A 25,849-nucleotide genomic window follows, 5' to 3' on the forward strand; every position below is an offset into this window, starting at 1 on the left:
AACTGAAAACAATACCCAGCCCATCGAGATAGGTCAAGCTTGCAAATGGTGAATACATCACTACTTCAGCCACAATACAGAGTGATACATATATGGCCATACTTTGGCTAGTGACATGCTAATCTTGGACATGGCACCTTATGATGCAATTCTCGATTTTGATTGGCTTAGGCAACATAGCCCAATGAAATGTGACTGCATGATCAAAACATTGAAATTTCAGCACAAAGGCATATAGGTGAAAATTCAAGGTATTCTAACCCCACCCCTTGTAGCCACACCTATTTCAGCAACCAAACTTTACAACACAGTCAAGGGACATGACACCTGGGACTTTGCCTTGATTGACTCTTTACCCACCCACATAGACACCAATACCACTAACCCACCTCCACCCATCCAAAAAATTTTAGACCAATATAAGCATGGTTTCCAAGACCCACAAACTTTAACACCACCTAGATGTTATGATCATGCCATCCCTCTCCTACCTGGCTCCATCTCTCTCAATGCTAAACCATACCACTATTCTCCTCAACATAAATCTGTGATTGAAACCCAAGTCAAACAGCTCCTGGAAGCCGGCCTTATAACCCACAGCCACAACCCCTTTGCCTCCCCTGTCTTGCTAGTCAAAAAGAAGGATGGAACCTGACGATTTTGTGTTGACTACAGAAAACTGAATGACCTTACCATCAAGAATTGATTCCCAATGCCCATCATTGATGAGATATTAGATGAGTTATCAGGGGCCAAGTTCTTCACAAAATTAGATATGAAAGTTGGGTACCACCAAGTCAGAGTGCTACCTGAGGATGAATTCAAGACAACATTTAAGACCCATCATGGCTATTACCAGTTTAAGGTCATGCCATTTGGTCTCATGAATGGTCCTGCAACATTCCAATGCATCATCAACCACATTCTCCAACCACATTTGAGGAAATTTGTGCTGGTTTTCCTAGATGATATCCTTGTTTACAACAACTCTTTAGAAGAGCATGCCAAACATCTATAGTTAGTTCTTCAGACACTGCTTGATAATCAACTATACTTGAAGAGGTCCAAATGCTCCTTTAATCAAGATCAGGTTGAATATTTAGGGCACATTATCTCTTCAAATAGGGTAGCCACTAATCCCAACAAGACTACAACTATGTTGCATTGGCCAAAACCTACAACTATGACCGAGGTTAGAGCCTTTTTGGGTTTCACAGGATCAGGCTCAACAAGCATCTGATCAGCTCAAAATATCCATGACCAGCACACCTATCTTGACATTGCTAGATTTCAATTTATAGTTCTAGGTTGAAATTGATGCTTGTGATGATGGGATTAGTGCAGTTCTAATGCAACAGGGCCAGCCTATAGCATTCCTTAGTAAAGCTTTGGGTGACAAGCACAAGTCTTTATCCATCCATGAGAAAGAGTTTCTTGCTCTCACTACGGCTGTGGAAAAATGGAGACATTATCTAGAACGACAAGAGTTCATCATTATGACAGATCACAAATCACTGTCCTACCTAACAGAGCAGAATTTGCATTCAGATATGCAGAGAAAGGCCATGACAAGACTTATGGGGCTGCAATTCAAAATTGTATACAAAAGGGCAAATATAATGTTGTTGCAGATGCCCTCTCTAGAGTGGCTCATCTACAAGCCTTACAAGCGGTGTCCATGGTCAAACCCGATTGGATCCAGGAGGTGTTGAATTCATATGATACTGACTCCAAGGCTCAACAACTGCTTGCTCAGTTGGCTATCACAAGTCCAAATGCAGCAGGGTATACCCTTCAGGATGGTATTATCTGGCGAGCCTCCCAAATATGGATTGGTCACAACTCAGCCCTCCAAACCAAGTTAATTGCAACTTTTCATTCTAGTGCTTTGGATGGTCACTCTGGAACTAAAGCTACATATAACAGGCTCAAATCACAATTCATTTGGAGGGGCATGAAACATTCTGTACAAGAGCACATCAAGCAGTGTATAGTTTGTCAACAGGCCAAGTTCATGACCAGTCATCTAGCAGGACCCTTGCAGCCTCTACCCATTCCTGAAGGTGTTTGGATGGATTTGTCCATGGACTTCATTGAGGGCCTTCCCAAGTCCCAAGGCTTCAATGTCATAGTGGTGGTAGTTGACAGGTTAACCAAGTATGCACACTTCATACCTGCAAAGCATCCTTATACAACCTCTAACATTGCAAAATTATTCATGGACAATTTGGTGAAGTTACATGGTCTACCCAATACAATTGTGTCTGATAGGGACACCATTTTTGTCAGTACCTTTTGGAAGCACTTGTTCAAACTCTACAAGGTGAAACTCCTGCTGAGTACAGCTTACCACCCCCAAACCGATGGTCAAACGAAAAGAGTAAACCAATGTTTGGAGATATACTTGAGGTGTGCAGTTCAAGATGCCCCTACAACATGGAAATCATGGCTCTCTCTTGCTAAATTGTGGTATAACTCTTCTTATCATTCTTCCATTGGGTGCTCACCCTTCAAAGCTTTATATGGTGTTGAAGCACAGATTGGTGCACCACCACTGGAATAGTAGAACATCCCTGTGTCTGTCTTTGAACTTATGGAAAATAGGGAACTTCACCTTCAATCTCTGAAACAACACTTGGCGGCTGCTCAGAACAGAATGAAAATTATGGCGGACAAGAAGCGTTCCAACTTATAGTTTACAATTGGTGATATGGTACTGTTGAAGTTGCAACCGTACACCCAATCATCTGTGGCAAACAAGCCGTTTTCAAAGCTCTCTTACAAATATTTTGGGCCGTACAAAGTGATTGAACGGGTGGGACCAGTCGCCTACCGGCTGGAATTGCCACAGTACAACAAAATTCATGATGCCTTTCATGTTTCCCAACTTAAACCCTTCCTTGCAGATTACTCTCTTGTCTACTCGAATCTTCCAATGACTACAGACCTGCAAGCTGCGGCAGCAACACCGGAGAAAATGCTAGAGTGTCATTTGGTGAAGAAAGGCAGTGCGGTGATTCCCCAGGTGCTAATCAAGTGGACCGACATCCCACAAGCGTTCGCAACCTGGGAGGATTACAATATGGTCCACAAGTGTTTCCCAGAAGCGGCTGATTGGGGACAAGCAGGTCCTTCGGCGGGGGGAGATGTCAGGCATACACCTACATCAGTTGAGTGAGGTGGTGCCTCTGGAGAAGGCGTATCTAAGGAGTTGTTATGTATTTGTATGAATGTGTCATTTATGTTTCTATGTCATATGCAACTTTATGGTCAGAACCTGCTTGTATAAGACCTAACTCTGTAAGAGGGGAAAAGGATTCGCTACTTGATAATACAGTCGAGAACAGAGGGAGATTCCTCGTCTTGTTCATCGTCGACGAACTGTGTTGTTCCTCCTCACGTCCTGGCGATTGCCGGCGGCCACGGGGTGTGTCAGCCATAGAAGTACACACCTGCAAGATGCCAAGATCAGAAGAGAGTCAGCTTGCTCGGAAGGGATAGACGAGAAAGACTAGTAACCTGATGCAGGTTGTAATTGCAGTACATTGGATCTAAAAGCACCACGGTCTGGTTGCGACACCGCGAGGTCCTGTGCCCGCGCGTCGGGTCGCATCGCCGCCATGCAAGGGACACCGTGCCCGTGCATCTAGCCACGCCGCTAAGGCCGTCAGCTTGTCATGCAATGATTTATCCCACGCAATAGACCACCTGGACCTTGAGGCAAGATCAATCTAACAAGACCACCGTAGCAGCGACATCAGCGAGCAGCAGCCTCCTATGGTGGTCCACCTTCAAACCGATTTTGCATTGGAAAAGCATAAGCACACATACACATACACCATCTGATTCAAACATCCACACGAACCTGGCAAGATCAGGGACGACAAAAAGTGAGGGAGAAGGCTGGCTGGGCACCCACTGGGGAGCTGCACTCGCCGCTTCTTGGTGCCGCTTCCTGTGCGGATCTTGTGGGTGGGGGCGAGAGGGAAGGCCGGGAATGATAAAAGGGGTGTGGTAATTATATAATATTGTACTATTTAGCTCCATGTCCGTTGATTATAATTCATCACTCCGGCGGAGCGCCACCACCTGCCGGCGATACCTCTAGCAATAGAAAAGGCCAAACATTAAATGAGCACACTAATTATATTACTGCATCCACATGCAATTGGTCAAACCATAAAATAACTATATATGTTATGTCTAGATACAAAAAAAAAATGAGACTCAGTGTACTCTAACCAACCTACTCCCTTTATTCTAAATTATAAGACATTTTAGTTTCTCTAGACATATTTTTTTTATGTATTTATACGTACACTATGGCTAGATATACATAATGAAAACAATATATCTAGAAAAATCAAAATGTTTTATAATTTAGAATGAAGAGAGTACTGCTGAACATATAGCTCAAACCACTGTATTATACATGTTTCGCAAATGGATACGTCTCTCTACGTAACTCTGTCAAAGATGTTTCTATTTGGAAACATGGTATAATCCCACTTTATTAAAATGAATTAAAATTCTAATGGGAAGCTTATAGGTCAAAAATATGTTGTCATGTCAGTTTGTGTAGTTTCTTAACAATCTATTTCCACACTCCTGGGCCTTGGATATACCACCTATTGCTACATATATGCGGGCGTGGCAATTGCTTATATTGCCACGACTGTGAACATTGCAACAATGTCCCATTCCATGTTTGGCAACAAACAACTCTTGCAACAATAAATCATAACAATTGCAACATGAAACTAGCAGTGGATGCAATACCTTTTTGTAACGAGACTTATTGCACTCATTGATAACATATGCGATTTGGTTACAACATGTACCTTTCATAACCAAATTCGATCTATTGCAACATTTTTTCATCGTTGCGCAAGGGTCAAAATTTAGTATTGTCCCCACGCCGTGCGCTGCCTGCGCCACCGCACCGGGCTCCTACGTTGCACCCATCAGGGCAGCCCGTGTCGTCAATTGGGAAGCGACCACGTCGTCGTGGCATGGTTCCTGTGCCACTTGAACTGGATCCCCACGGCACATGCTGCATGTGGCTTGCACCACCATGTTGGGCTCCCACGCTGCCCGCAAGTGGCTGTGGTCTCCTCATCTAACATAGAGTTGCTACACTCCTTGTAGGTGCGGGGGCAGCAGCGTTGAAGTCAGGTTGAGGGATGATAGAAAAAATCATGGCCCTTGGATTGAGTTGAAGTCTCTGAGGGAGGATTGTGAGCCTTTGATTTTAATGTTGCTGTATTCCTTGGTACAATTTATGTGGTACACAAAGGTTGAACTATCTCTGCGAGAGAGACAATTTAGGGTGTATAGCTTTGTTTTAATTGTTCCTTTATAGTGTAGATTTGTTTCTAACATCAAGCATAATAGATTTTCTATTTTTCTACGGATTCTAGATAATAACATCTTATGAGAAATAATAATACATATGGTAGAGAAAAACAGAGAAGTTATCCAATGTCTCACTCCATTTCACGCACACACGCATATGTCGACGTTAACTATGCTTTCTAATATTATAGTGGAATATGTCTGACGAAATGGCTCTCCAGTGTCGTTTTGAAGTCCTTGCTGTATGTGTACGCATCCCTCTTGTCAAGGAACAACAGTGTCATGCTCTTTGCTAGGCTCGTAACTCGTTGCACAACCGGTAATAGAGTAGGATACTTAAATGGTGCTTGATTTATGGTCTTCCATGCATCTTCAACAAAGGAGCTTATCGTTGCCAGGGCAACCTCACTAGGGACATTGCGTTCCTTCATGTAGCACTCCACAGAACTAGCTACATCCATGTTGTTTCTACCATTCTATGAATAAGAGGCACTTAATTAATTAGTTAATCCCATGTACACAACTCAACTCGTTCTGTTTATGGATGTAAAAAAGATGGACGACTTAATCATGGAACTACAAATACCTTGAAAGCTGACATGTCATCCATGAAACGTGACACCTGTCCACAAGCCCATATAGCATCAGTGTCACCAGTGGCCCACTCGAATGCCTCTTTGGTTGCTTCATGACCCATGCCAACAAGCAAACCAATACTTAACACTTGACCACCCGCTGTTATGACAGAAACATTCACTTGATCTTTGAAGCTTGGAGTGTAGCCATGATGAAACCATTCTGCTTCTTGGAGATAATATTTGGATAATGTTTGGAACTGATGTTAAAAAGAGAAAAATGTATTAGCGTTTTGCAAAGATTTGTATACCATATATTTACTGAGAGTCTGAGATACAATGCACCTTTTGCTGGAGAAAAGAATGAGCAAATATGTACACTACTACAAAAACTATTTTCACCGCCAATTTCTACAGAATTGGTGATGATAAAGTTTCACCACGGGTTCGAAGGTCAGCAGGGCACAATGGGAAAAAACGATCGTATAAAATATTTTTGCCACTGGGCTTTAGCTCACTATACCACCTGTTACAAACCAGCGGTGACATTTAAGTTTCGCCGTCATTTTGAAGGTATGGGTGCAGTGGCCATTTGAACTGGCGATGAAAATCACTATCAATGTCGGCTCGACAAACTATCCGACAGTCAAAATCACCATGGTTTTCACCACCATATCATCCATCAAACCGGCAACAATAGAGATTGTCGGGGTTACATAACTGGGGTACCCCCAAAGCACGGTAATAAGAGTTGCTTAGGATGGCCCAGCAAGCCACAGACAAGGTAAACACGACCTACCTCGACCTCTCTCCCCTGAGCCTTACGGGGCCCGCCTCAACCACTCTCGCCACTCGACTACACACCACGCGGTTCCCTTGACCACCTCCTACCTTAGCCGCTAAGGAAAGCACGAGAGGTGGGTGGATGCATTAAATACACCTGCCCTGACAAGACACACATGCGCAATCCATCGAGTACAAGGAGGATGACCATCCCATCAAGCTGCTAGTCCCTAGGATAGAATGTCATCTTGGGCAGCACTCCACTGACAGAAAAGGCAACACCAAGACTTGACTATATCACCCCGCATGACTCAGCACCATCCAAATCCCATCCAGACTGATGGACGGGTGTCTATGGCATGGGAACCACGATCGGGAACCAACTCTCCCTCTCTAACTAGATCCTATGCCCCCGACCCAACCACGAGGGATTAGGGCAATGGAGCCACAATCTAGGGAGTAGGTAGCCCGCAAGGGACACCTCTCCCCCCACCCAGTGATATCATGACTTCTCCCTGAAGGAACGGACGCCAGGACGGAGGCCACGACATCCCTGATGAGCCCATGCTATGCAGGGGAGTTGGTGAACAACCACCATTCGCACTGCACCGCATGGCTGGCACAATGTTGACACAACTGACACAGTGCCGCCTCCGTACGTCGAGCCTTAACATAAGGAGCAAGCACGTGACGACCATGCCTGAATGTGCTAACAAGACCAAAAGGATTGCCATCAAGCTTACTAGCTTCTCCCTCCCTCAGGCTCCTGGCTACTTAGGCCGAGAGAACCCCACACTTCTGCATGTAACATGGCCCCATGGATATATAAGGGGAGCCGGGCCTTCTTCTTAGAGAGGTTGAATCCCAATCGATTTCCCCTTCCTCGAATTCCTTCTCCATGTAGGATCTAGCATGCATATCCCCTGTTGTAAGACGTTTGGAGCACTTTAACAATAAGAAACATGTACTCACAGTCTCTTTTGTAAGACGTTTGGAGCACTTTAACATTAAGAATCATGTACTCTCAGTCTCTGACATTGGACATAAGGCTTCATCCCAAACCAGTATAAATTATGTGTCTCGAGTGCTAGTCATCAATTTCCTTGAGCAGCATGACGCTAAATTTACTCGTCGTTTCTCAAAACACCAAAAGAGATTTTATTCGCGGGCTCCAACAGCCATTGAGCTCCACATACTATGATCTGGCAGTGAAAACAGTTTTCACTACCGGCTCCATATGATCCAGCGGTGAAAACTGTCTAGATCAAAAATCCTTTTCTCTCCTCTTTTTCATCACTCCCTCTACTTCGTTACCCACAACTCCCACCCTTCCTTCACAATTTTGCCGTCCATTTTTTTTACCAAGTTGCTCGTGCAGGCTCTCAATTCTCAAAGGATATGCACACTATTTTCTTGTTATAAGGTTTGTAACTAGTAACCCTTTAATTTCCTAGCTTGTTCCTTTGGTTAAGTTATGAATGAAAAAAATCTTTCTTTCTTTTAGAGTATGCTTCGTGATCAAAGCACTGCCGGATTGAACGCCAGACTGGTGGTGATGGAAACCCACAGCACAGCCGGACTTTATGCCAAGCCGGCGGTGACCATTGGTCGATCAGTAACATTGAAAATATCACGAAAGTTGGAAAATGACATTAACATGTATTGTGCATTTGTGTATCGATAAATTTAGAGAAAATCTTGTACAATGATTGTACTTGGAGAAATACGGATATTTTTAATACAATTAGGGCTGAAAAGAAAAACCAAAAGATCATCAAATGGGAGGAGATATTACCCCTTTAATATTGTAAACATTGCGGTACTTTTCATGTGACTCCAACTCATCCTCAAACTCCCTGAAGTTGCTTATCACCTTGACAAAGAATTCCTTGAGGTACTCAGGTAGAAGAGAAACATCATTGTCATCCCATCTGCAAGCATATGCCCATCACCATTATATTTTAGGATACTGGTGGTCTGGTGGCCATGCATATATGGTGAATTTTCTTTTCCACAGATTTGAACAATTAGCTAAACTCTCTCGTGTTTGTTCATGTTTGGTTCTAATTTTTCAGATTATAAGATTGAAAAACTAGACCCACCTTTCAATAGCTTTGTTGAGCTCCCGGGCCTCCTCCAAAGTTGCATGCACATCGTAAGTGTCATCTAACAAAGATGTTAACAAGAACAACCTGGCGAGGATCATCCGTGCACGTGCATTCTCTTGCTCATAGTGCACAGTATAAGACCAAAAGTAACACTCGACAATCCGATCCCTTACATAGTCCAGTCCAATTTCTCCCGAAAGCTCTTTCCACCATCTGATATTAAGAACATATAATAATTAATATAGATCTCATCGAGTGCTAAAACTTATTAAAACATATAATAATTAATATAGCCTTAGAGGTCTTTCCACCATCTGATATTTAGTAGTACTTTAAATCAATCAATCAACACCTCACATTATATAAATGTGTCACCTTATTAGTGTTGTACAAATTATTAGTCCCTTCACTAAATAGTAGTTTATCACATCTATGCTGATATTTTTTTTATATTAAACAGTGTATATCTGTATTGAAAATTTATCCAATGCATCATTATAGCTTTACAAAGTTTTGCAAACATATTGCAATGTAAAACAATGTCCAGCAGAAGTGCAGAACTTCACAAATAGTATAGCTTACAATACTTACTGAGAAATTTCCTTGAGTTCTTTTTGATGGAGATGCTGCAGAAGGTTGAAATCTAGTTTGGCAAGCTCCAATATCACGGGGCTGTACGTTTGATCTTGTATGCTATACTCTGGGATAAATGATATTGTTTCCTCCCTCTTTAAGGTTCTTGGCAATGGTATTTCAAGGGCACGACCAACTTGTTCAGCTAAAGGGGACTTGAGACTACTCCTTATTAATTCCAGATGCTGCCTTGAAAATAAGATAGCATCTTCAAGTATCTCCTCATCGTGAGTAAGAAGGTGAGCTGCATTGTATAAACTCAACAAGCCCTTTGGGTCATTGGTTATACCACTGATAAAGCTCCCATCTTCATTCTTGAACTTTTCAAATTCATCTGCAAAGTACACATAGGTACTTATTATAGTTCCTTTATATTTAAGTAGATAACAACCTTAATTACATCATTATGTACAGTTATTATTGCTTCTGATTGCACTATACAGTACCTGCAGAAACCCAAAACCCTTGCTGCCTAAGCAAGCGAAACCGAAGGGCAACCTCATGTAGACTTGAGCTATTGAATTCAGTGCTATAAATGCTGGTTAAGGCAGTTGCGATCTGTTCCTCAAAATGGTGATCTATTCCAATTCGTTGCACCACATCTACTAGGTTCATTTTGTCCACAGCATTTTTGCAAGCCTGGAACATACCAATTACCTCCTCTTTTAAATGGTTGATTCTCTCTGCCATCTTTTCATCTGAAACCTGCTTGTTGAAATCAGAGAGGATCAAGATCAGTTGTGTTAAAACTATATCTAGACATGAGTGTGTATCTAGAGATACGTAACAAAATCTATGTATCTAGAAAAGTCAAAACAACTTGTAATTTGTAAGGAATTAGTTAATTAAGAAATATAAAGCCATTTACAAATAACAAGCTAAACTAGATACGTAACAAAATCTATGTATCTAAATAGCTGCCTCTCTCTCTCTCTCTATTGCAGAGAGAAGTAATACTCAATTCGAATGCTCACACACCCCATTACTTTCCATTGAGGCTGTTATTTGGCTGGATGCAACACTCCGAAAAACACAACTCCGACCAACTTCGACAGATGAATTGACTCAGGCCTTGTTTGAATGTTGTTGGATTTATTTCAATCCATATGTGTTGGTGTCGATTGGGGTGGAATTTAGTTCAAGTTCCACTCCAATCCACCTCAACACATGTGGATTGATGTGAATCCGACTATATCCAAACAAGGCCTCAAGTGGAAACTGTAACACCCTAGGTGTTAAGCATGCACTTAGTCTCACCAAAGCCATGCATAAGCATTCCATCAAGCATAAGCATCATGAGCATGACACTCTTTTCAAATTATGATTTGATGTGCTTCACTTCATGAGTTTAAATATGTTAAAATATGATACTTGTTTCTAAAATAGTGAAATATTCAAATTAGGTTGCTTTAGGTGTAAGAAGAATTAAGAACATTTTTGTGCAATTTTTGGAGCTATGGAAATTGAGAAATGGAATTTATACAAAAATATCCAAAAAGAATTTATTTAAAACCTAGAACTGAGTTTTAACTTGTAATTCAAATTCTGTTTGGAATTTGGTCTTGCTTGTTAAAGCAAAGTGGTAGAGTTTTTGTTTTGGAACAACTTTGTTTTTGGGAGCAAGAGGTGAAAATGATTTTAAATTGGTCCAAATGAATTTAGAAAGAATTTGGAGAAAAGAAATTTAAAAAAAAAAGGAAAAGGGGGCAGGCGCTGCTGGGCCGACCCGCCTCCCTTCTGGCCCAGCTGGGCAGCGCGGCCCGCTCCCCCTCCCCTCTCTCCCGCGCGCGCGGCGCCCGCCTTGCTCCACCCGGCGCCGGCCACGTGGCGGCCGTACGCCGGCGTTGGACGCGCCGCGGCCGGCCTCCAACCCCCCTGGTCGGGACGCCGGCGCTGGCTCCCAGACCATTTCGCCCGTTCTGTCCCCCGCGCCCTCCTTCTCCTTCCTCCTCCGCTCGAACCGCGCCGCAGCAGCCGCTCCTCCGCGCGCCATTGCCGGAGAGAGCTCCGCCGCTCGTCGCCGGCCACACCAGAGCCTCAAGCTCGACGCCGAGAGCACCAGGGCACTCGCCGTCGCTAGGGTAAGCTCGTGCGAACGTTCTACCGAGGTGAGAGTCCGTCGAGCGCCATGAATCGCTCGCCGGAGTTACCCCGAGCTCGCCGGAGTACTCCGCCGCGGCGGATCTAGCGTTTCCCTGCGTCTTTTCGCTCGTTCTCTGTTGCGCTAGGTCGGTAGGAAGGTGAGGAAGCTCGGAGAGGCGTTTGCGCACGCTCTACCGCGCCGGAGCAGCCTGGCCACGGCGAGCAGCGCCGCCGTGCCGCCATGCATGCTCGCCGGAGGTGTTCCGGCCGTCCTCTGGTCGATCCAAGGGTACCGCTGGGTGCGTCTTGCTGCGGGGAGCACGTTGGTGCTCACCCCGTGGCCGGAGACCTCACCGCCGGCGAGATCCGCTCGTCGGAGGTGAGCCCCCTCTCGGTCTCGCTGACTGGTGGGGTCGGGGACCCACTGTCAGTCGCAGGGGTACCCCGGTGGGTGTAGATCTGGGTGAGCGTAGCGTTTTTCGTCGGTTTTCTTGAAAAAGTGTTTTCCAGAAATTGATTTAAAGTTTGTAAAATCTATATCTTGAGTTCTACAGCTCCAAATTGAATGAAATAAATTTTGGTGTGCTCTATATTTCCAGATCTACAGTTTGATGTAATTGCATGTCATGTTGGAGCAACTTTTCTGTGTGAATATATTTTATCCATGATTTTGTTAAACTTGGAAAATGCATAGTAAATGAAATATGGCTCAGAAAAATGTGAAACTTGTTTTGCTGGCTCTGCATGTGTGTTTACTCACTGAGAAAATATTGTTACATATTATTTGGTGTATAAATGAATTTATGGAAATTTAAATGCTTGCATGGCAGTGCTTTATGATTTTTAATAATTAAATGGGTCATGCAATAAATCTGGAAAATTTTGTGGGTATTTCTTATGATATTAGATAAATTGTAAAAATATGAAATCTGTTGTTTGACACTTATATCACAGTAGGGTGATTATACTTGCCTTATCCATTAATCTTGTGATTTTTGTGGCTCAAAATAGGTAACCAAAAATTATGAAAAATTTACAGTAGACTTTATGATTAGCTAGTAGTCTTCTGTAATTTTTCTAGAATTTATTGATGAACAGAATTGCATGTGATTTTTAATGGGCTTAGAAATGAATAAAGAAAATTATGAATGGTTGTGTATGTGGGTTGAATGGACTAAGTTGGGTTTGGTGTATCTTTGAAGCATCATGTAGGTTGCTGATTTCATTTGAAAAATAATTATAGAAGAGATTGTAATAAATGTTTGATTCAATTGTTTATTCTTGGATGATGTTGACTACCTTGTAATAAGCATGACCAAGTGCATTACCTATGCATCATAACATGACTCCTTTGGTACTCCCTCATGTAAGCATCCACTCGGGCATCTCGCACTCCCCTCATGAGCATGTATGCATCATACAGGCTCGCAGGAGAACGAGGTGGGAACCGAGGAACCCGAGGAGCTTCAGGAGCAGGAACCTCCGGAAGCACAGGAACCCGGAGAGGATTTGCAGGAGTGTCCGGATCACCGACCCAGCACGTTTGAGAAAGGCAAGCCCCGGAGCATTCTAAGTCTCCCTATTCTCGCTAACTTATATAAAGTGTTATACCTGTTCTACTGTATTGCATATTAAGTGATAGGAGTTGCCTGATACCGTTGCTGCATATGTACTCCTTGTTATCCCTACTCGTTCATCTACCTTGTCCTATGTAGACAGGCGCGGAGTCTATGCTTAGCTTGCTTAGTCCGGTAGAAGTCGGGTGATGTCCTGTCACCTGCGAGATATAGGTGGATACCTGCTTGTTTAAGCAGTGGTTGCTTGGGGAAAGAAATAACCAAGTGTGGAATGTAATTGGAGACCGGGCAGGGTCTTATGGTGGGTTGACCATGGTGCCCCTGCCTGTGTCGATTAAGGACCGATCGTTGACGGCCCTCTTGTCATGTTGAACGCATGCCCCACACTTAGCTGGAAGGATAAGTCGTTCCGACCGCGAAGCCTGAACACTATCCGGGCCGGGAATCGAGCCGCCATGCGCTGTATTGGTGGTGGTTGAGGAGAACGACGAGGGCGCGGCGCGCAACCTTGGTATACCTTGGATACCTCGATCGCCGGAACGGTCCTCGGGTACTGGCGGTGCCTGCCGAACCCGCGAATTGGTCCTGGATAGTGTAATACGGTGATCTGTAGCTCACTTGATCAGTGAGTGTGGTTTGTGTGGGGAATACCTCGCCAGCTGGTTAGAAATCGATTCGAATCGCCATCGCTCCTGGATAGTGAGCACTTGACATGAGCTTCGTCCTCGTAGTAAGGACTATGGAACACTTGGGTTATAATGAAACGGGTTTATGACTGCTGTGATGAGGTACTATCATAGTCTCATACTTGCTTGTAATAGCACAGGAGCAAACCTAGGTAATAGATAATGATACTTTCAACTTGAGCAGATTTAAAGAAGAAAAGATCTATGTAGGTTGGGTAATAAAACCTTGCGGTCCTTGCAAAATGGTTGTCAGCTAACCCACTAAATAGCCTTCATGATCCTTGATGGGTCTTTATTTTAAGTTTATGACGGGTAAGTCTAGCTGAGTACCTTCTTGTACTCAGGGTTCTATTCCCATGTTGTTTTGCAGATGGTCAAATGTACTATGGTTATTGCATCCTCTGTCTGTACCCAGCTATGGGTGATGACTAGACCAAGGGCGATGGTCACTCCGTCTCTTCTTTTGCTTTTGTGGGAATGACCGAACTATGGCACTGTATCAGACTTATCGTGTGTGTTGTAATTTCAAACTATGAAGCTTCCGCTACTTGAAGAACTTGGTTTGTAATAACTTTAAGCACTCCGACGTATTTTATGAATGTTGTAACCTGAATGTGCTTGTGGATGGCGACCGCTAAACTTATTACGATCTTGGCTGTATATGTGATGTGTGGTTTGAAGTCCTTCGAGATTTCACGGACTACCGGGATTATATGGGCTTAAGCGTGATAGTTCGACTATGCAAATGGTCACTATTAGGCTTAATCTCTTATAATTTGGTCGGTTCTGTTACAGAAACAACTCCAACTGACGGCCAACACTACATTGTGTACGGGCAAGCTCTTCACAGATGCATGCTGTGAAAACTCCAACCATGTTGAGGTGGATAAGGTTTTAGAAAATAGATCTAATCATTATTATTTTCTATGGTAATTAGAGTCAACTGAATTGATGGCTACATAATTATGATTTCCTGATAACTATATATAATTAGTTTATTATCATTTTTTTCTAGTGTGTCTTATGAGGATTAACGTGCTTTGGAAACCTCAGGTTAGCTATAATATGATGACTTTTATAGTGTACTAATAGAATGACTTCAATTAATTTTGATTAGTATAAAAAACATTAATCTAAATAGATAAGTCATAATGAGAACCGAAACAGCTCCAGGATTGGATTTGACCATTTACTTTTCATGGTTGGCACAGACATGGACATATAGTAAACAAATAGGATATCCCTGGATTAGAGCATCTCCAGGACTCCCACTAATTAAATTTGATGAACTATACTCTCGTATAGGGTCATCCTAAAAAAAACTAAGCACTTGTCCTATTGCTAAACATGCCACGTAAGTAACTTAGGCTCAATACTTTAATTGATATGTCTCAAAACAAACCCACAATCTCCTTCCCCCAAGACTGTCATACTCACACCACACCAACACTTCTTTAGATAATGGAAGCATGGTATCTCAGCCCCCACATCAATTGATGCTTTAGCTGTCATCACACTGACATAAGCACTGATGCCACACCCTTTGAAACAACCAAATCATTTCAGATTATATGAGAGCACAAAAAAAATATGAGGTATATATATTGCGCACAGTTTCCTTATGTGACTCATTTGTAAAGTGAAGTTCAACATAGAAGTTAAGATAAGAGATTGTGACATACATAGGACTGTTCAAATGCAATCCCTAGTGAAAAAGGAATTATGCTAAACACAAAACAAGAGTATTTGCAGTATGTAAAGAGAGATGAACGTGCCTGCAATTGCTCTGGGACAAATTTGATAAAGTAATCCCCCCATACTGTGGGGTGAAACACAGGTGCTGGCATTGCTGTGCCCGTAGTAGCCATGTGTATGTATGTATATATTTCTTGTTTCTCTCAGTCCAGTACTCGTGCAATAGGTTCGTGCACATTTATAGGCAGGCTGTTAAGGGTCTTCATGATCGACAAACTGTTGCATTCCCAGTGTTTCCCTCTTTCGAAAAAGATTCTTGACACTGACGAGGTTGGAGCCTACCTGAGACAAATGTCAATGTCGATGGCTACCAATCTCACATTTGGTACCACAATTCTTTGCCCACGCGGAAGTGAACGAATTTGAAATTTCTAGGTAAACTTAAACTATCCACAATATGATTTTTCTCAAACAAAGGGACAGTGGCACTACCACTCATGACAAGCAGTGCAGATGATGGGTGGCCAAGGTAAGGGACCAAATTTGGCCACAGCGGAGAGATTATGCATATGTGGCTAGCAGCAAAGATCAAAATTAAATTGCCCGAGCAGGGCGCTATTCAATCAAGTCCTCAAGAGTAGGAGGTCCTCAAATCCCTCAAGCACTCATTCTTGGCCCCTACTTATTTTCAGCTTTGCAGCTTGATTTCCCTACACTTGAAGACTGCACGTGCTCCACGTGCTACCACCGTCGCCAGATCTACTGTTGCTGCTACCTACCTCCTACCTAGTGGCTCCGCTCCCGTACGCCTACCTCTATGGCTCCTCCCTAGAAGGGCAGCCTCCTCCCCTCACACAGCCTCCTCCACCCCACGTGCCCTCCTCCCAAGCACGTCTTCCTCATCCCAACACAGCTACTTTTGATCTAGGAGTGGCCTCCTACATAGCACCCGGTGTGGCTTCACCCCCACACGCCTAGAGAACTTTGTTTCCTATTTGTTTGTTTATTAGATTGTGAACATAAATGTGATGATTACATTTTACAATGGATTTATGATTCATGTGTTGGTCAATTTCGGAATGATTTGGTTGTTTCAACATATTCATTCGATAGTTAATTTAGATTTTTGAAGTAAATTTATTTATATTTAATTTGATATGGTTTATCTGTGGACGATGATAGCACATTTATACACAGGTTTTTCTAGCGATGGGAAGCAAAGCTCTATTAGGAGAGTTGAATAAAAGTCAACTTTTCCACAGTTTGACACTCCAATGGACTCTGCTCCTAGCCATCATATTTTTACCGCAGTAAACCAAAATGATGATCTGACAGATTCATATTTTGTCTTTGGTGGGGCTAATGTGTACCCCTCTATAGAGTTCTGAATTATGCTATTATAAGTTATATGCTTCTAAGTATGGACTAGCGATGAGAGAAAAGGACTCGTGGAAGATCGAGCTCCATGTTGTTAATTGCTTTACTATCAACCATGCTTCTCTTGCACCTTGCTTAGTTAATAAGGTCACTTTACTTATAAAATTCTTTTATTCAACAAAACCAACCGCACTTCCCTTGCTACGAACCAAATTCATAATCCTCGTTACTCTAACAGACATGTTGAATACAACTCAGTACTCACCTTGTCATTGTTTAAGCTTTGCAGGTACCTCAATTCCAACTTATGGATTTTTCTATGCTCCGGAGTCCGCCAAGGATAAGAGTGGTAGAGTCTGTGGTGTTCGCACACCCATGACTTTTATCAAAAACTTATGGAGAATAGAGTCCCTCAAGAGTAGGAGGTCCTCAATCAAGAATAGACTCCCTCGATGGCTCCTCCCTAGAAGGGCAGCCTTCTTGAGGACTTGCTTGAGGGCAGCCTCCTCCCCTCACACAGCCTCCTCGAGGACCTCCTACTCTTGTGTGAGAAAATAGTCATCTCTTTTAATTGCATAATAGATTTTTCTAGTTGCTTGTGCTCTATGATTTTTCTAAATGTGAGCTAGCTCCACACCACTCAAAACCAAACGAAATGAGAAGGAAAAGAAAAGAAAGAGCTCCACATTCAGAAATGAGAAGTATGTAACCTTGATAACGTGAGTGAGCGTCGTCATTGACAGCTCTCAATCGGGTGAAGCATTGACAAACCCCTAGTAGAGTTAGAAGCAAAAGACAATCCACTTGAAACTATATATAGACAGATGTTTTTTGTTCCATTTGTCCGAGGTCATGTACTCATCTTGGTGGCTGTTTTTTTGCGACGAAAGAAAAATTATATTATATGATAGCTGGGTATATCAAATACATTACAGGCACTTTGGATTATAAAATAGTACCCACGCTATGAAAAGCACAACTCGAAACCTAATCTGTTAGATGCTTTGCAGTATGGATCACCGCACAGGCAAACACTCGGCAAATGCCCTGAGAACAAATGCCCAACAAATGACGGCCAATATTCCAGTAGACGGAATTGAGGAACTTCTTCTTTCTGGTGTCATCCTTCTTCTTTCTACCACCGAAGAGTGAGGAAGACTAATCTGAAAATTATTCTCCCTAGTCCTTCATTGTGGCTAGATCTAACAACAATAAAACGGAGAAGAGACTGAAGAAAATTATTCCATGACGGCGACATCATCTCCGCCTTGATGCCGCCGTCCGAAAACAAAAGTCTCCATGTCGTCATGTCGATGAAGATGCTGACACCGAAGTTATCGCCCTCATCTTCAGCGGAGCCACCATGGAGAATACGATTCCACCTCTCTCCTTCACCGTCGCCGGAGAGGAGAAGGAGAAGATAAAACTCTAATACCAAGAAATTTAGCATGGAGAGACACTAACCCTAGACTCGATCTACTAAAGAAAACTTATTAAAAATAATGGATCCTCACTCCCTACAACCTCCGGTGAGATACCGGAGGCAAAGGGAGGGGACCAGCGGCGGTAGACGACAGAAGCTGCGGCGGCGGTGGCGCTAGGGCAGGAGTCAAGAGAGACAGATGAGAAAAAACTCCATTTGGGAGGGCACGACCCATCTTGGTGGCTGTTAGGGTGAAGAAGACTAACATTTATGAAACAGGAGGGAGAGAGAGCCCCTACCGAAATTTATTAAAAACTTAATAAGGTACAAAATGCTTACAGTCAAAGATTAGGAAACAAAGAACTAACATATCCACTTGAAACAGATAGAAAGATGCTTCTCCGTTTGGAAGAGGGTCACGATGGTGGCTGCTATGACCGTGGGTCGATGACGTCTCAAATTGATAGCTGAAATTATGATAAATAAAGTACATGTAACTAACTAATATGGATGGACAAATATAAACTGCACTTGCTGACCCAAAAATGACCATTAGATCGCCACTTGCATTCCTAACAGTGAAGTGCTAATTGAGATTTTGTTTTCAAAAAATGCTAACTGGCCGCCGGTCCCGACCCAACCAGCTCAGTGCGGACCCGCGTGCAGCGTGCTTTCCGAATTCCGATAGGGCTTGAGCCAATCGTCATGAGAGCCTGAGAGGCAAGCCAGCCCCCGTAGTTTGGTCGACTGGAATGCCATTTTTAGGTGCGGGTGAAGTGTTTCCATATACCCGCCCACGAGAATATATACACGTGACTCCAATTTTTTTCTACCCGCGAGCCTACCCACATGTAAGATTTCGTACCCGCATCTACAACTGACCGGTACCAAGGCCTTGTTTAGTTCGAAAATTTTCGTAACACTGTAGTAATTTCGTTAGTTTGTGGTAATTATTGTTTAATCATGAACTAACTAAGCTCAAAAGATTTGTCTCGTAAATTTCGACCAAACTGTACAATTAGTTTTTATTTTTGTTTATATTTAGTACTCCATGCATGCGTCTAAAGATTCGATGTGATGGGGAATCTTGAAAAAATTTAGGTTTTGGGATGGAAGTAAACAAGACTCTAGCGGATATGGGATCCGTTCTAAAAAGGATCAAATTATAAAATCATAGCTAAGAGTATCTCCAAGAGACTTTGTATATTCTTTCTAAATGCTAGAAATAGCAATTTTGATGAAAAACTATCCCCCAACAGCTTCTCTAAATGGTCATCCAAATATAGTCATTTTCTATTCTGGGTTTTTCGCTAGCCAAATATAGAAGACGATAATGACTCTCTAGAGTGCGCATAGAGATTTAGCAAAACTGTTGAAAACTTAAAAAAAAATATAGAAATCAATTTTTATGCAAATAGCTCTCCAAATAATAATTTATAAAGTGAGATTTAGAAAGACTCTTGGAGATGGTCTAATTCTTCCCCAACCCAAACATAATGACCCTGCGCAAACACAGTAAGCGGACGGAAACCATGAAATTTTCAAAACCATCCTTTTTCTTTCTTGCTAGCCTTTACAAATCTCGATTAGGTGGCTAATTTTGTCACACCCCAAAAAAATATTTCTGAGATGTAAGTGCAAAACACAAAAAAAATTATGAAGTTTTCAAAAATTTTGGAAAACTTTTAGTAAATAGCTTGGTATATTTGTTAGCAGATAAAATATTTTCTGAAATAAAATAAATAACCACAGGTTATATAAATTTTTTATGCATTCATATTGCTCCACTATATTTCTGGTTGATACAGAGTAATTTTTTGGTGTTTTTTTTTAAAAAAAAATCGTTTTTATACGAGTTTTTCTGATTTGGGAAAACTCCTTTTTTTTTCGTTGCAACTGGGCCGGCCAGTGGGCAGCCCATGTGGCAGCACCCTCCTTCATGTCTTGCAGGGTCAGCTCGTCCCTCCCGGCCTCCCAACCACAGCAGGCTGAGTTTGGGCCCTACTGGTTTTGGTACCAGCTACTTCCCTCTCGACAAAATCCGGATCTGGCACATGCATGCGCCCGTGCTCCTCCGCCGTCGAGTCCGCCGCCGCCCTCCTCCGGCCGTCGCTCTGGAGCCACACCGAGTCGCCGAAGCAAAGATGGCGCAATATCGCTGTTCCAGTGCTCGAATCTTGTGGAGTCCCACGGTCAGCTCCGATATCGTCTTTAACTGCTACCTCCACCGGTAGTCTATTGTCGGTGAGGCTACCCCTCATCTGCTAACGCACTCCAAATGACGTAGTTTCTATTACCCAAACATAATGACAAATCAGAAAAAGATGATCAAATTATAAAATCATAGCTAACTCTTCGATCCCCAACCCAAACATAATGACAACTACAAGAAGCGAAGGTGTGTTAGCAAGAAAGAAACTACGTCATTTGAAAGAAACTAACGCACCCCAAATGACCTAGTTTCTACCTTCGTCTGGCAAAGCGCCGAGCGACGCGAGGTAGTGCGGCGAGCCAGCGAAAGGGCAAGGCAAAGCTCTGGCTCCTTGCTGGGCTTTTTTTTTTGGCAGTGTAGTTGGCCCAGTAAATTAATCATGGGGAAAATAGTCACGCGCATGGAATTTTTTTTTTTTTTTTTTTTTTGTACATTTCATTCCCACCACCATCCCTGGGGAGATACACGTGCCGGGGGAGTTTTGCTGTGGCTGTTTGGCATCCCATTGCAAGGACTCACGAGAGGTTCAGCTGTGCTGTTTGATTTCTCTAGTGCCGCTTGTCACCATTGAACAATTGAAAACAATATCTCAAAAAAATCATAAAAAGTTAAGAAAACAGAAAATGTTAAATAATATAAGACATTCACCACATATCAGTGTTAGAACCACAAATCAGGAAAAACTCAGGAATAAGTCTCTACACAAATACATAATTCAAGTCTAAAATCATGTCAACCAGGTTATAGCATCCACTAAACTCAAACAACAGCCCCTTTTCATATCTGTCCCTACACAAGATGTAAAGAATTTATTGCTTCCTCTAAAAAAAGAATTATTGTTGGACAGCCCATCAACATTATTTGGGAGAATGAGGAACAATCATTGAAATTCTGGAGACAACCTACAGACTACAGTAAAATAATAATTAAAGTTGCATTTCCTAAAATGATTAAAATTGCATTTCCTTTTTGAAAAAAGAAAGCTCATCATATACTCCAATGTTTGTTCTCGTACTCTGCTACAAGCAATCAGAAATCAGTACTCAAATTCCAGAGACAATCTACGTATCTAAACCTGAACCTGATTGTTAATATTGGTCGGTGCAACTAAATAGACTTAAAAAGATAACTGAACCTGAACCTGATTGCTAAATTGAACCTGAACCTTTACCCAATAGAGTAGACTAAGACTACTAAATTGAACTAAACTTGAACTTGATCCTGATTGCTGCAACTAAATTTAACTCAACCTGAACCTGAAACTAAAACTGAAATCTTAACTCAATGCATCACCTGCTCCTTCATCTTCAGCAACGGCATTTGTTGATGCACCTTTAGACACATGCACGCCACGGCATCAAGTACTGGCACTGCATTTGTATGATTCACTTTTAGACTAATCACACTGCTAGAACAGTAGTATGATTCACTTAAAATTAGAAAATTAAAAATATTGACATGTCATCACAGGATCTATGCAAATGCAGTGAAGCACAACAAGCAATCTCCTATATATATATCAAACTCACCATGTTGCACTATCTTATAGCACTAGCTAATTGGGATCCTTCCGGCTTGGGTCACATGAAGTGTCAACTTCTTGGACTGTTATGAAGTGCAGTATTTCTATTTCACTGTATATTGGTTACTGAAACTTTTGGCTGATCAAGAAATCTATATGTAATGGTATTTTTTTCTTAAATTTACGATAGAACATAAACTAATTGCTCGCTGAATCGTCTAGACACAAGAATCACAAATTTTGCAATACCCAACCTTATGGAATCGGTCAGCTTCCAAAATTAGCCCATCTATTTTCTGTTGGATGATTACCAAATTCTGTAGTCATGCATGCTTGAATTTTGACCACTCAATTGATCAATCCATGATTTTGGAGTCATTTTGGAATAAATCACAAAATGGATTCACGAATGAACCGTACTACTAGCATCAGGGCTCCAATTCCAACTTCTAGACATCACACGACGCATGCCTCTCGTCCACGACGTTGAGAGGAAGCCGCATATCCAGCCAATAACTGATTGCAACCGAAAATGAATGCGATAACTTCAAAGCTTCAATAAAACGCTAGAGCAACCACAGACATGCTTGTCAAATCCAGGGGAACAATACCAGTCCACAGGGACCTAGTGCCCAACTAGCTGCAACACAAAGCAATGGGGAACTACTACCAGCCTAGAAAAAGTGAGGGGGAGAGGAAATCAGCTACAATAATGGCACGGCACAGCTTCGACAGCATAGAGCATCTAAAACAATGGGCTCAGACAACATGCCCTGTCCGAAGATTACTGTCCCTCGCCAGCATCGCCTTTCGAGGCTTCTTTGCACTCATCAGCACCGTCCTCCTGCACATACCAGATACAAATTTTTAGCACCAGATAGGAATAGTAGACACAGGCAACAGATTGGAGATTAGGTTTATTTGGGAGAAAAAAATACCGTGAGGTCAGAGGTCCAAAGGGTCAAGTTGTCCCTCAGGAGCTGCATGATCAGAGTGCTATCTTTGTATGACTCCTCCCCAAGGGTATCCAACTCAGAGATGGCTTCATCAAACGCCTGCAAAGATTAGCCAATCATTATCAATTATCAAAGCTTCAATGGCATAAGAACTAAGGAAAAATAAAAAAATAAAAAGTAAAACGATCAGGCAACCAACTCAAATGCTTCCCAGTTACCACAGATTAGTTAATTTAGATACTCCAGTAAAACACATGGCATCATTATTGTCTTGATAATGTAGGTGCTAGACATTACAAGTATCACCACAATTCAATAGAACATGAAGAATCCTTTTAACGAGGTGGATAATAACAAGCAAGAGTCTAGCAATAACATGGCAGAATGGCACAAAACTACTAGAGGCAAGCATGTTTAGATATGTGCAAACATGTTGGATCAGAAGCTCATCATATCAGTAGTAGCATTACCAATAAGAAACTATCATCATATCAAAGGTAGCATTACTAATCAGAAACTATCTGATCTCATACACAGGGTTAAGACATCTAGTAGTCAAATTGTAACATGAACCTATCGGTCCTATCAGGGCAAAAGTTTGCCATATGAGAAGCAATAAAACGCTCCTGATATACTAAACAATTTAGGACAAGGATCCTATAATTTCCAGGCTCAAATGCACAAACAACCCTCACCCTAAACACAGTAAAATGAATGTATGTAGTAGAAAAGTAGATGCAATTCGAACCTGCTTTGCAAGGTTGCAAGCTTTGTCTGGGGAGTTCAGAATCTCATAATAGAACACCGAGAAGTTAAGAGCAAGCCCAAGCCTTATCGGATGGGTTGGTGCCAGCTCAGCCAGAGCAATGTCCTACACAATACATAGCAGAATAAAACTTCATAAGAAAACAGTGTAAATACTAACAGTAATCATTCAAAGAAATGAACTTGTCAACCTATACAATATGAATAGACAGTTGTCATATTGTCAGAACAGAAAAATTGAACAAACCTGAGCAGCCTTGTAGGCTACCATCGTGCTCTCAGCAGATTCCTTCCTCTCAGCACCAGTCTTAAATTCCGCAAGATACCTGCCATAGTTAAGAAGAACAGGAAGGTTAAGAAATCAGGTTGGTTTCTTCAGAATATACAGATATGATAGCACACTTAATATTGCATAGCACTCTTCCCAACCTGTGATAGTCACCCTTCATCTTGAGGTAGAAGACCTTTGATTCGGCAGCAGTAGAAGAAGGCACTAGGTGGGAGTCAAGTAGCTTCAGGATACCATCACAGATGTTGCTCAGTTCAGCCTCAATCTTCCCACGGTATTCCTTGATAAGGTTCACATGCTCTTCGTTCTTACGAGACTCCTCCTTCTGTTCAATGGAAGAGACAATGCGCCATGAAGCACGGCGAGCCCCAATGACATTCTTGTATGCGACAGACAGGAGGTTCCGCTCCTCAACAGTGAGCTCTTCAACATCTACAGTCTTGGCCACCTTCTCCATATACTCAACCATCTCCTCATACCTTTCAGCCTGCTCAGCCAGCTTGGCCATGTAAACATTCTCCTCCCTCGACATGTTGGTAAAAGAACAAACTTACTGCAACAAAAAAGAACTGATAAGCCATTGCGTAAAGAACTACAAGATGTCATCTACAATGATTACATGGGAAAGGTACATGGCTGGCCACTAAACTCGACTAAACCCATTAAGCCCCTTCATGTTTGCTAAGAACAAGCTTAAGATTATTAATAACATTTCTGAGAAATATGAAAGGGTCATACAAACCTGATTGAACCAGTAAAACAGCCACACCAAGAAGCACCATCTAATCCAACACTAGCTTACAGCACCCACGTTCAGGTTCAAAAATTGCAATAACAGACCCCACACAATGCAGCTAATTCTGTTGTGATCCCCAAACCATCAAATTAAGCAATCAGACAGAACTAACCTATTTACACTACTGCCAAACAAATCAATGAAAAGGACCAACCGGATCTACCCTTGACAAGGTTATCTAATGATTTAATTCAACAGCAATTCATCATCATTCAAAACCCCAGATCAAAAGGTCACCCAACCAATAATAATTAATTCCTTAATCAGGTGAAACATGACCCAAAATCCCACGCACCTAACAGTACATAAATCGAGAAATCAAATCCAACACCTAGCAGCAAGAGATCGAACTACCCTTTAATTAATACACTAACCGTGAAGGCGCGTGTACATCCACATCAAATATCTGAACACGCTACTTCACTCCAGAAATTCCACATTTCAACCATCCGTGTACCCGCTCCAAGCCCCCAACAGATAACTGGCACGGTTGCTAACCCCAAAAGGGGGAAAAGGTGCTCAGCACAGTCAGTCCTCGCACCAAACTATTCCCAAATCAGGCGGATCTACGCGCGCCGTGCGCTCCAAGCCTCAGATCTCGCGGATCGAGCTCGAACAAACCCACGGAACAGCACCCGAGACAGACAAAGCGGATCTAGCCGCATCTCACAACACCACCCGAAAAAAAAAATCGGAATCGGAAGAACAAAAGAGCGGAGAAAACTCGCACCGCTCCCGCATCTCCCGTACCACGAACACGCAACACGCAACTAGATCAAGCAGGACAGCAGCACTCTTGACAGCACGCAAGATTAATTTCTCAAAAAAAAAAAGGCTAGACAAATCGGGAACCCTAACCTCCTGGGCGCGGGGGCTGTGCTCTCCTGTGCGCGGCGGAACGGTGTGGTCGGGGGGAAACTGCGGATGCTGCGGTGGACAGGGCGAAGCAGCGTGGGGACTTTTTATAGCGGGACGCGAGCGCGAGGCTACGGTCAGCGAGCCAATGGCACAACGC

The 25,849-nt window shown here is 42.6% G+C and overlaps 2 protein-coding genes across 2 annotated transcripts; both read right to left on the reverse strand.

Annotated features, from left to right (window-relative positions):
• LOC8075651 (alpha-humulene synthase) lies at positions 5,422 to 15,787 on the reverse strand. The gene is made up of 7 exons (XM_002445486.2): positions 15,575 to 15,787; positions 9,901 to 10,159; positions 9,413 to 9,788; positions 8,816 to 9,034; positions 8,509 to 8,644; positions 5,942 to 6,190; positions 5,422 to 5,831 (listed from the first exon to the last, which is right to left on the reverse strand). The coding sequence occupies exons 1-7, from the start codon at positions 15,665 to 15,667 to the stop codon at positions 5,541 to 5,543; spliced, it is 1,623 nt and encodes a 540-aa protein (XP_002445531.1). The 5' UTR covers positions 15,668 to 15,787; the 3' UTR covers positions 5,422 to 5,540.
• Positions 22,549 to 25,849, reverse strand: LOC110436948 (14-3-3-like protein GF14-C). The gene is made up of 6 exons (XM_021464741.1): positions 25,693 to 25,849; positions 24,179 to 24,591; positions 23,997 to 24,075; positions 23,733 to 23,855; positions 22,967 to 23,083; positions 22,549 to 22,872 (listed from the first exon to the last, which is right to left on the reverse strand). The coding sequence occupies exons 2-6, from the start codon at positions 24,568 to 24,570 to the stop codon at positions 22,813 to 22,815; spliced, it is 771 nt and encodes a 256-aa protein (XP_021320416.1). The 5' UTR covers positions 24,571 to 24,591; positions 25,693 to 25,849; the 3' UTR covers positions 22,549 to 22,812.

This window comes from Sorghum bicolor, chromosome 7, assembly GCF_000003195.3.
Source record: "Sorghum bicolor cultivar BTx623 chromosome 7, Sorghum_bicolor_NCBIv3, whole genome shotgun sequence".
Classification (NCBI taxonomy): Eukaryota; Viridiplantae; Streptophyta; class Magnoliopsida; order Poales; family Poaceae; genus Sorghum; species Sorghum bicolor.

What these genes read in the sequence shown, in the direction of transcription:
- LOC8075651 (XM_002445486.2), bottom strand. Translation starts at nt 15,667, where the DNA reads ATGGCTACTACGGGCACAGCAATGCCAGCACCTGTGTTTCACCCCACA. An exon ending in GAACTCAAGGAAATTTCTCA is followed by an intron (nt 9,035 to 9,412) that starts GTAAGTATTGTA and finishes TCTTAATATCAG; the next exon opens with ATGGTGGAAAGAGCTTTCGG. An exon ending in CTCAACAAAGCTATTGAAAG is followed by an intron (nt 8,645 to 8,815) that starts GTGGGTCTAGTT and finishes ATATGCTTGCAG; the next exon opens with ATGGGATGACAATGATGTTT.
- LOC110436948 (XM_021464741.1), bottom strand. Translation starts at nt 24,570, where the DNA reads ATGTCGAGGGAGGAGAATGTTTACATGGCCAAGCTGGCTGAGCAGGCT. An exon ending in TAGCCTACAAGGCTGCTCAG is followed by an intron (nt 23,856 to 23,996) that starts GTTTGTTCAATT and finishes TGTATTGTGTAG; the next exon opens with GACATTGCTCTGGCTGAGCT. An exon ending in CTTGCAACCTTGCAAAGCAG is followed by an intron (nt 23,084 to 23,732) that starts GTTCGAATTGCA and finishes TAATCTTTGCAG; the next exon opens with GCGTTTGATGAAGCCATCTC.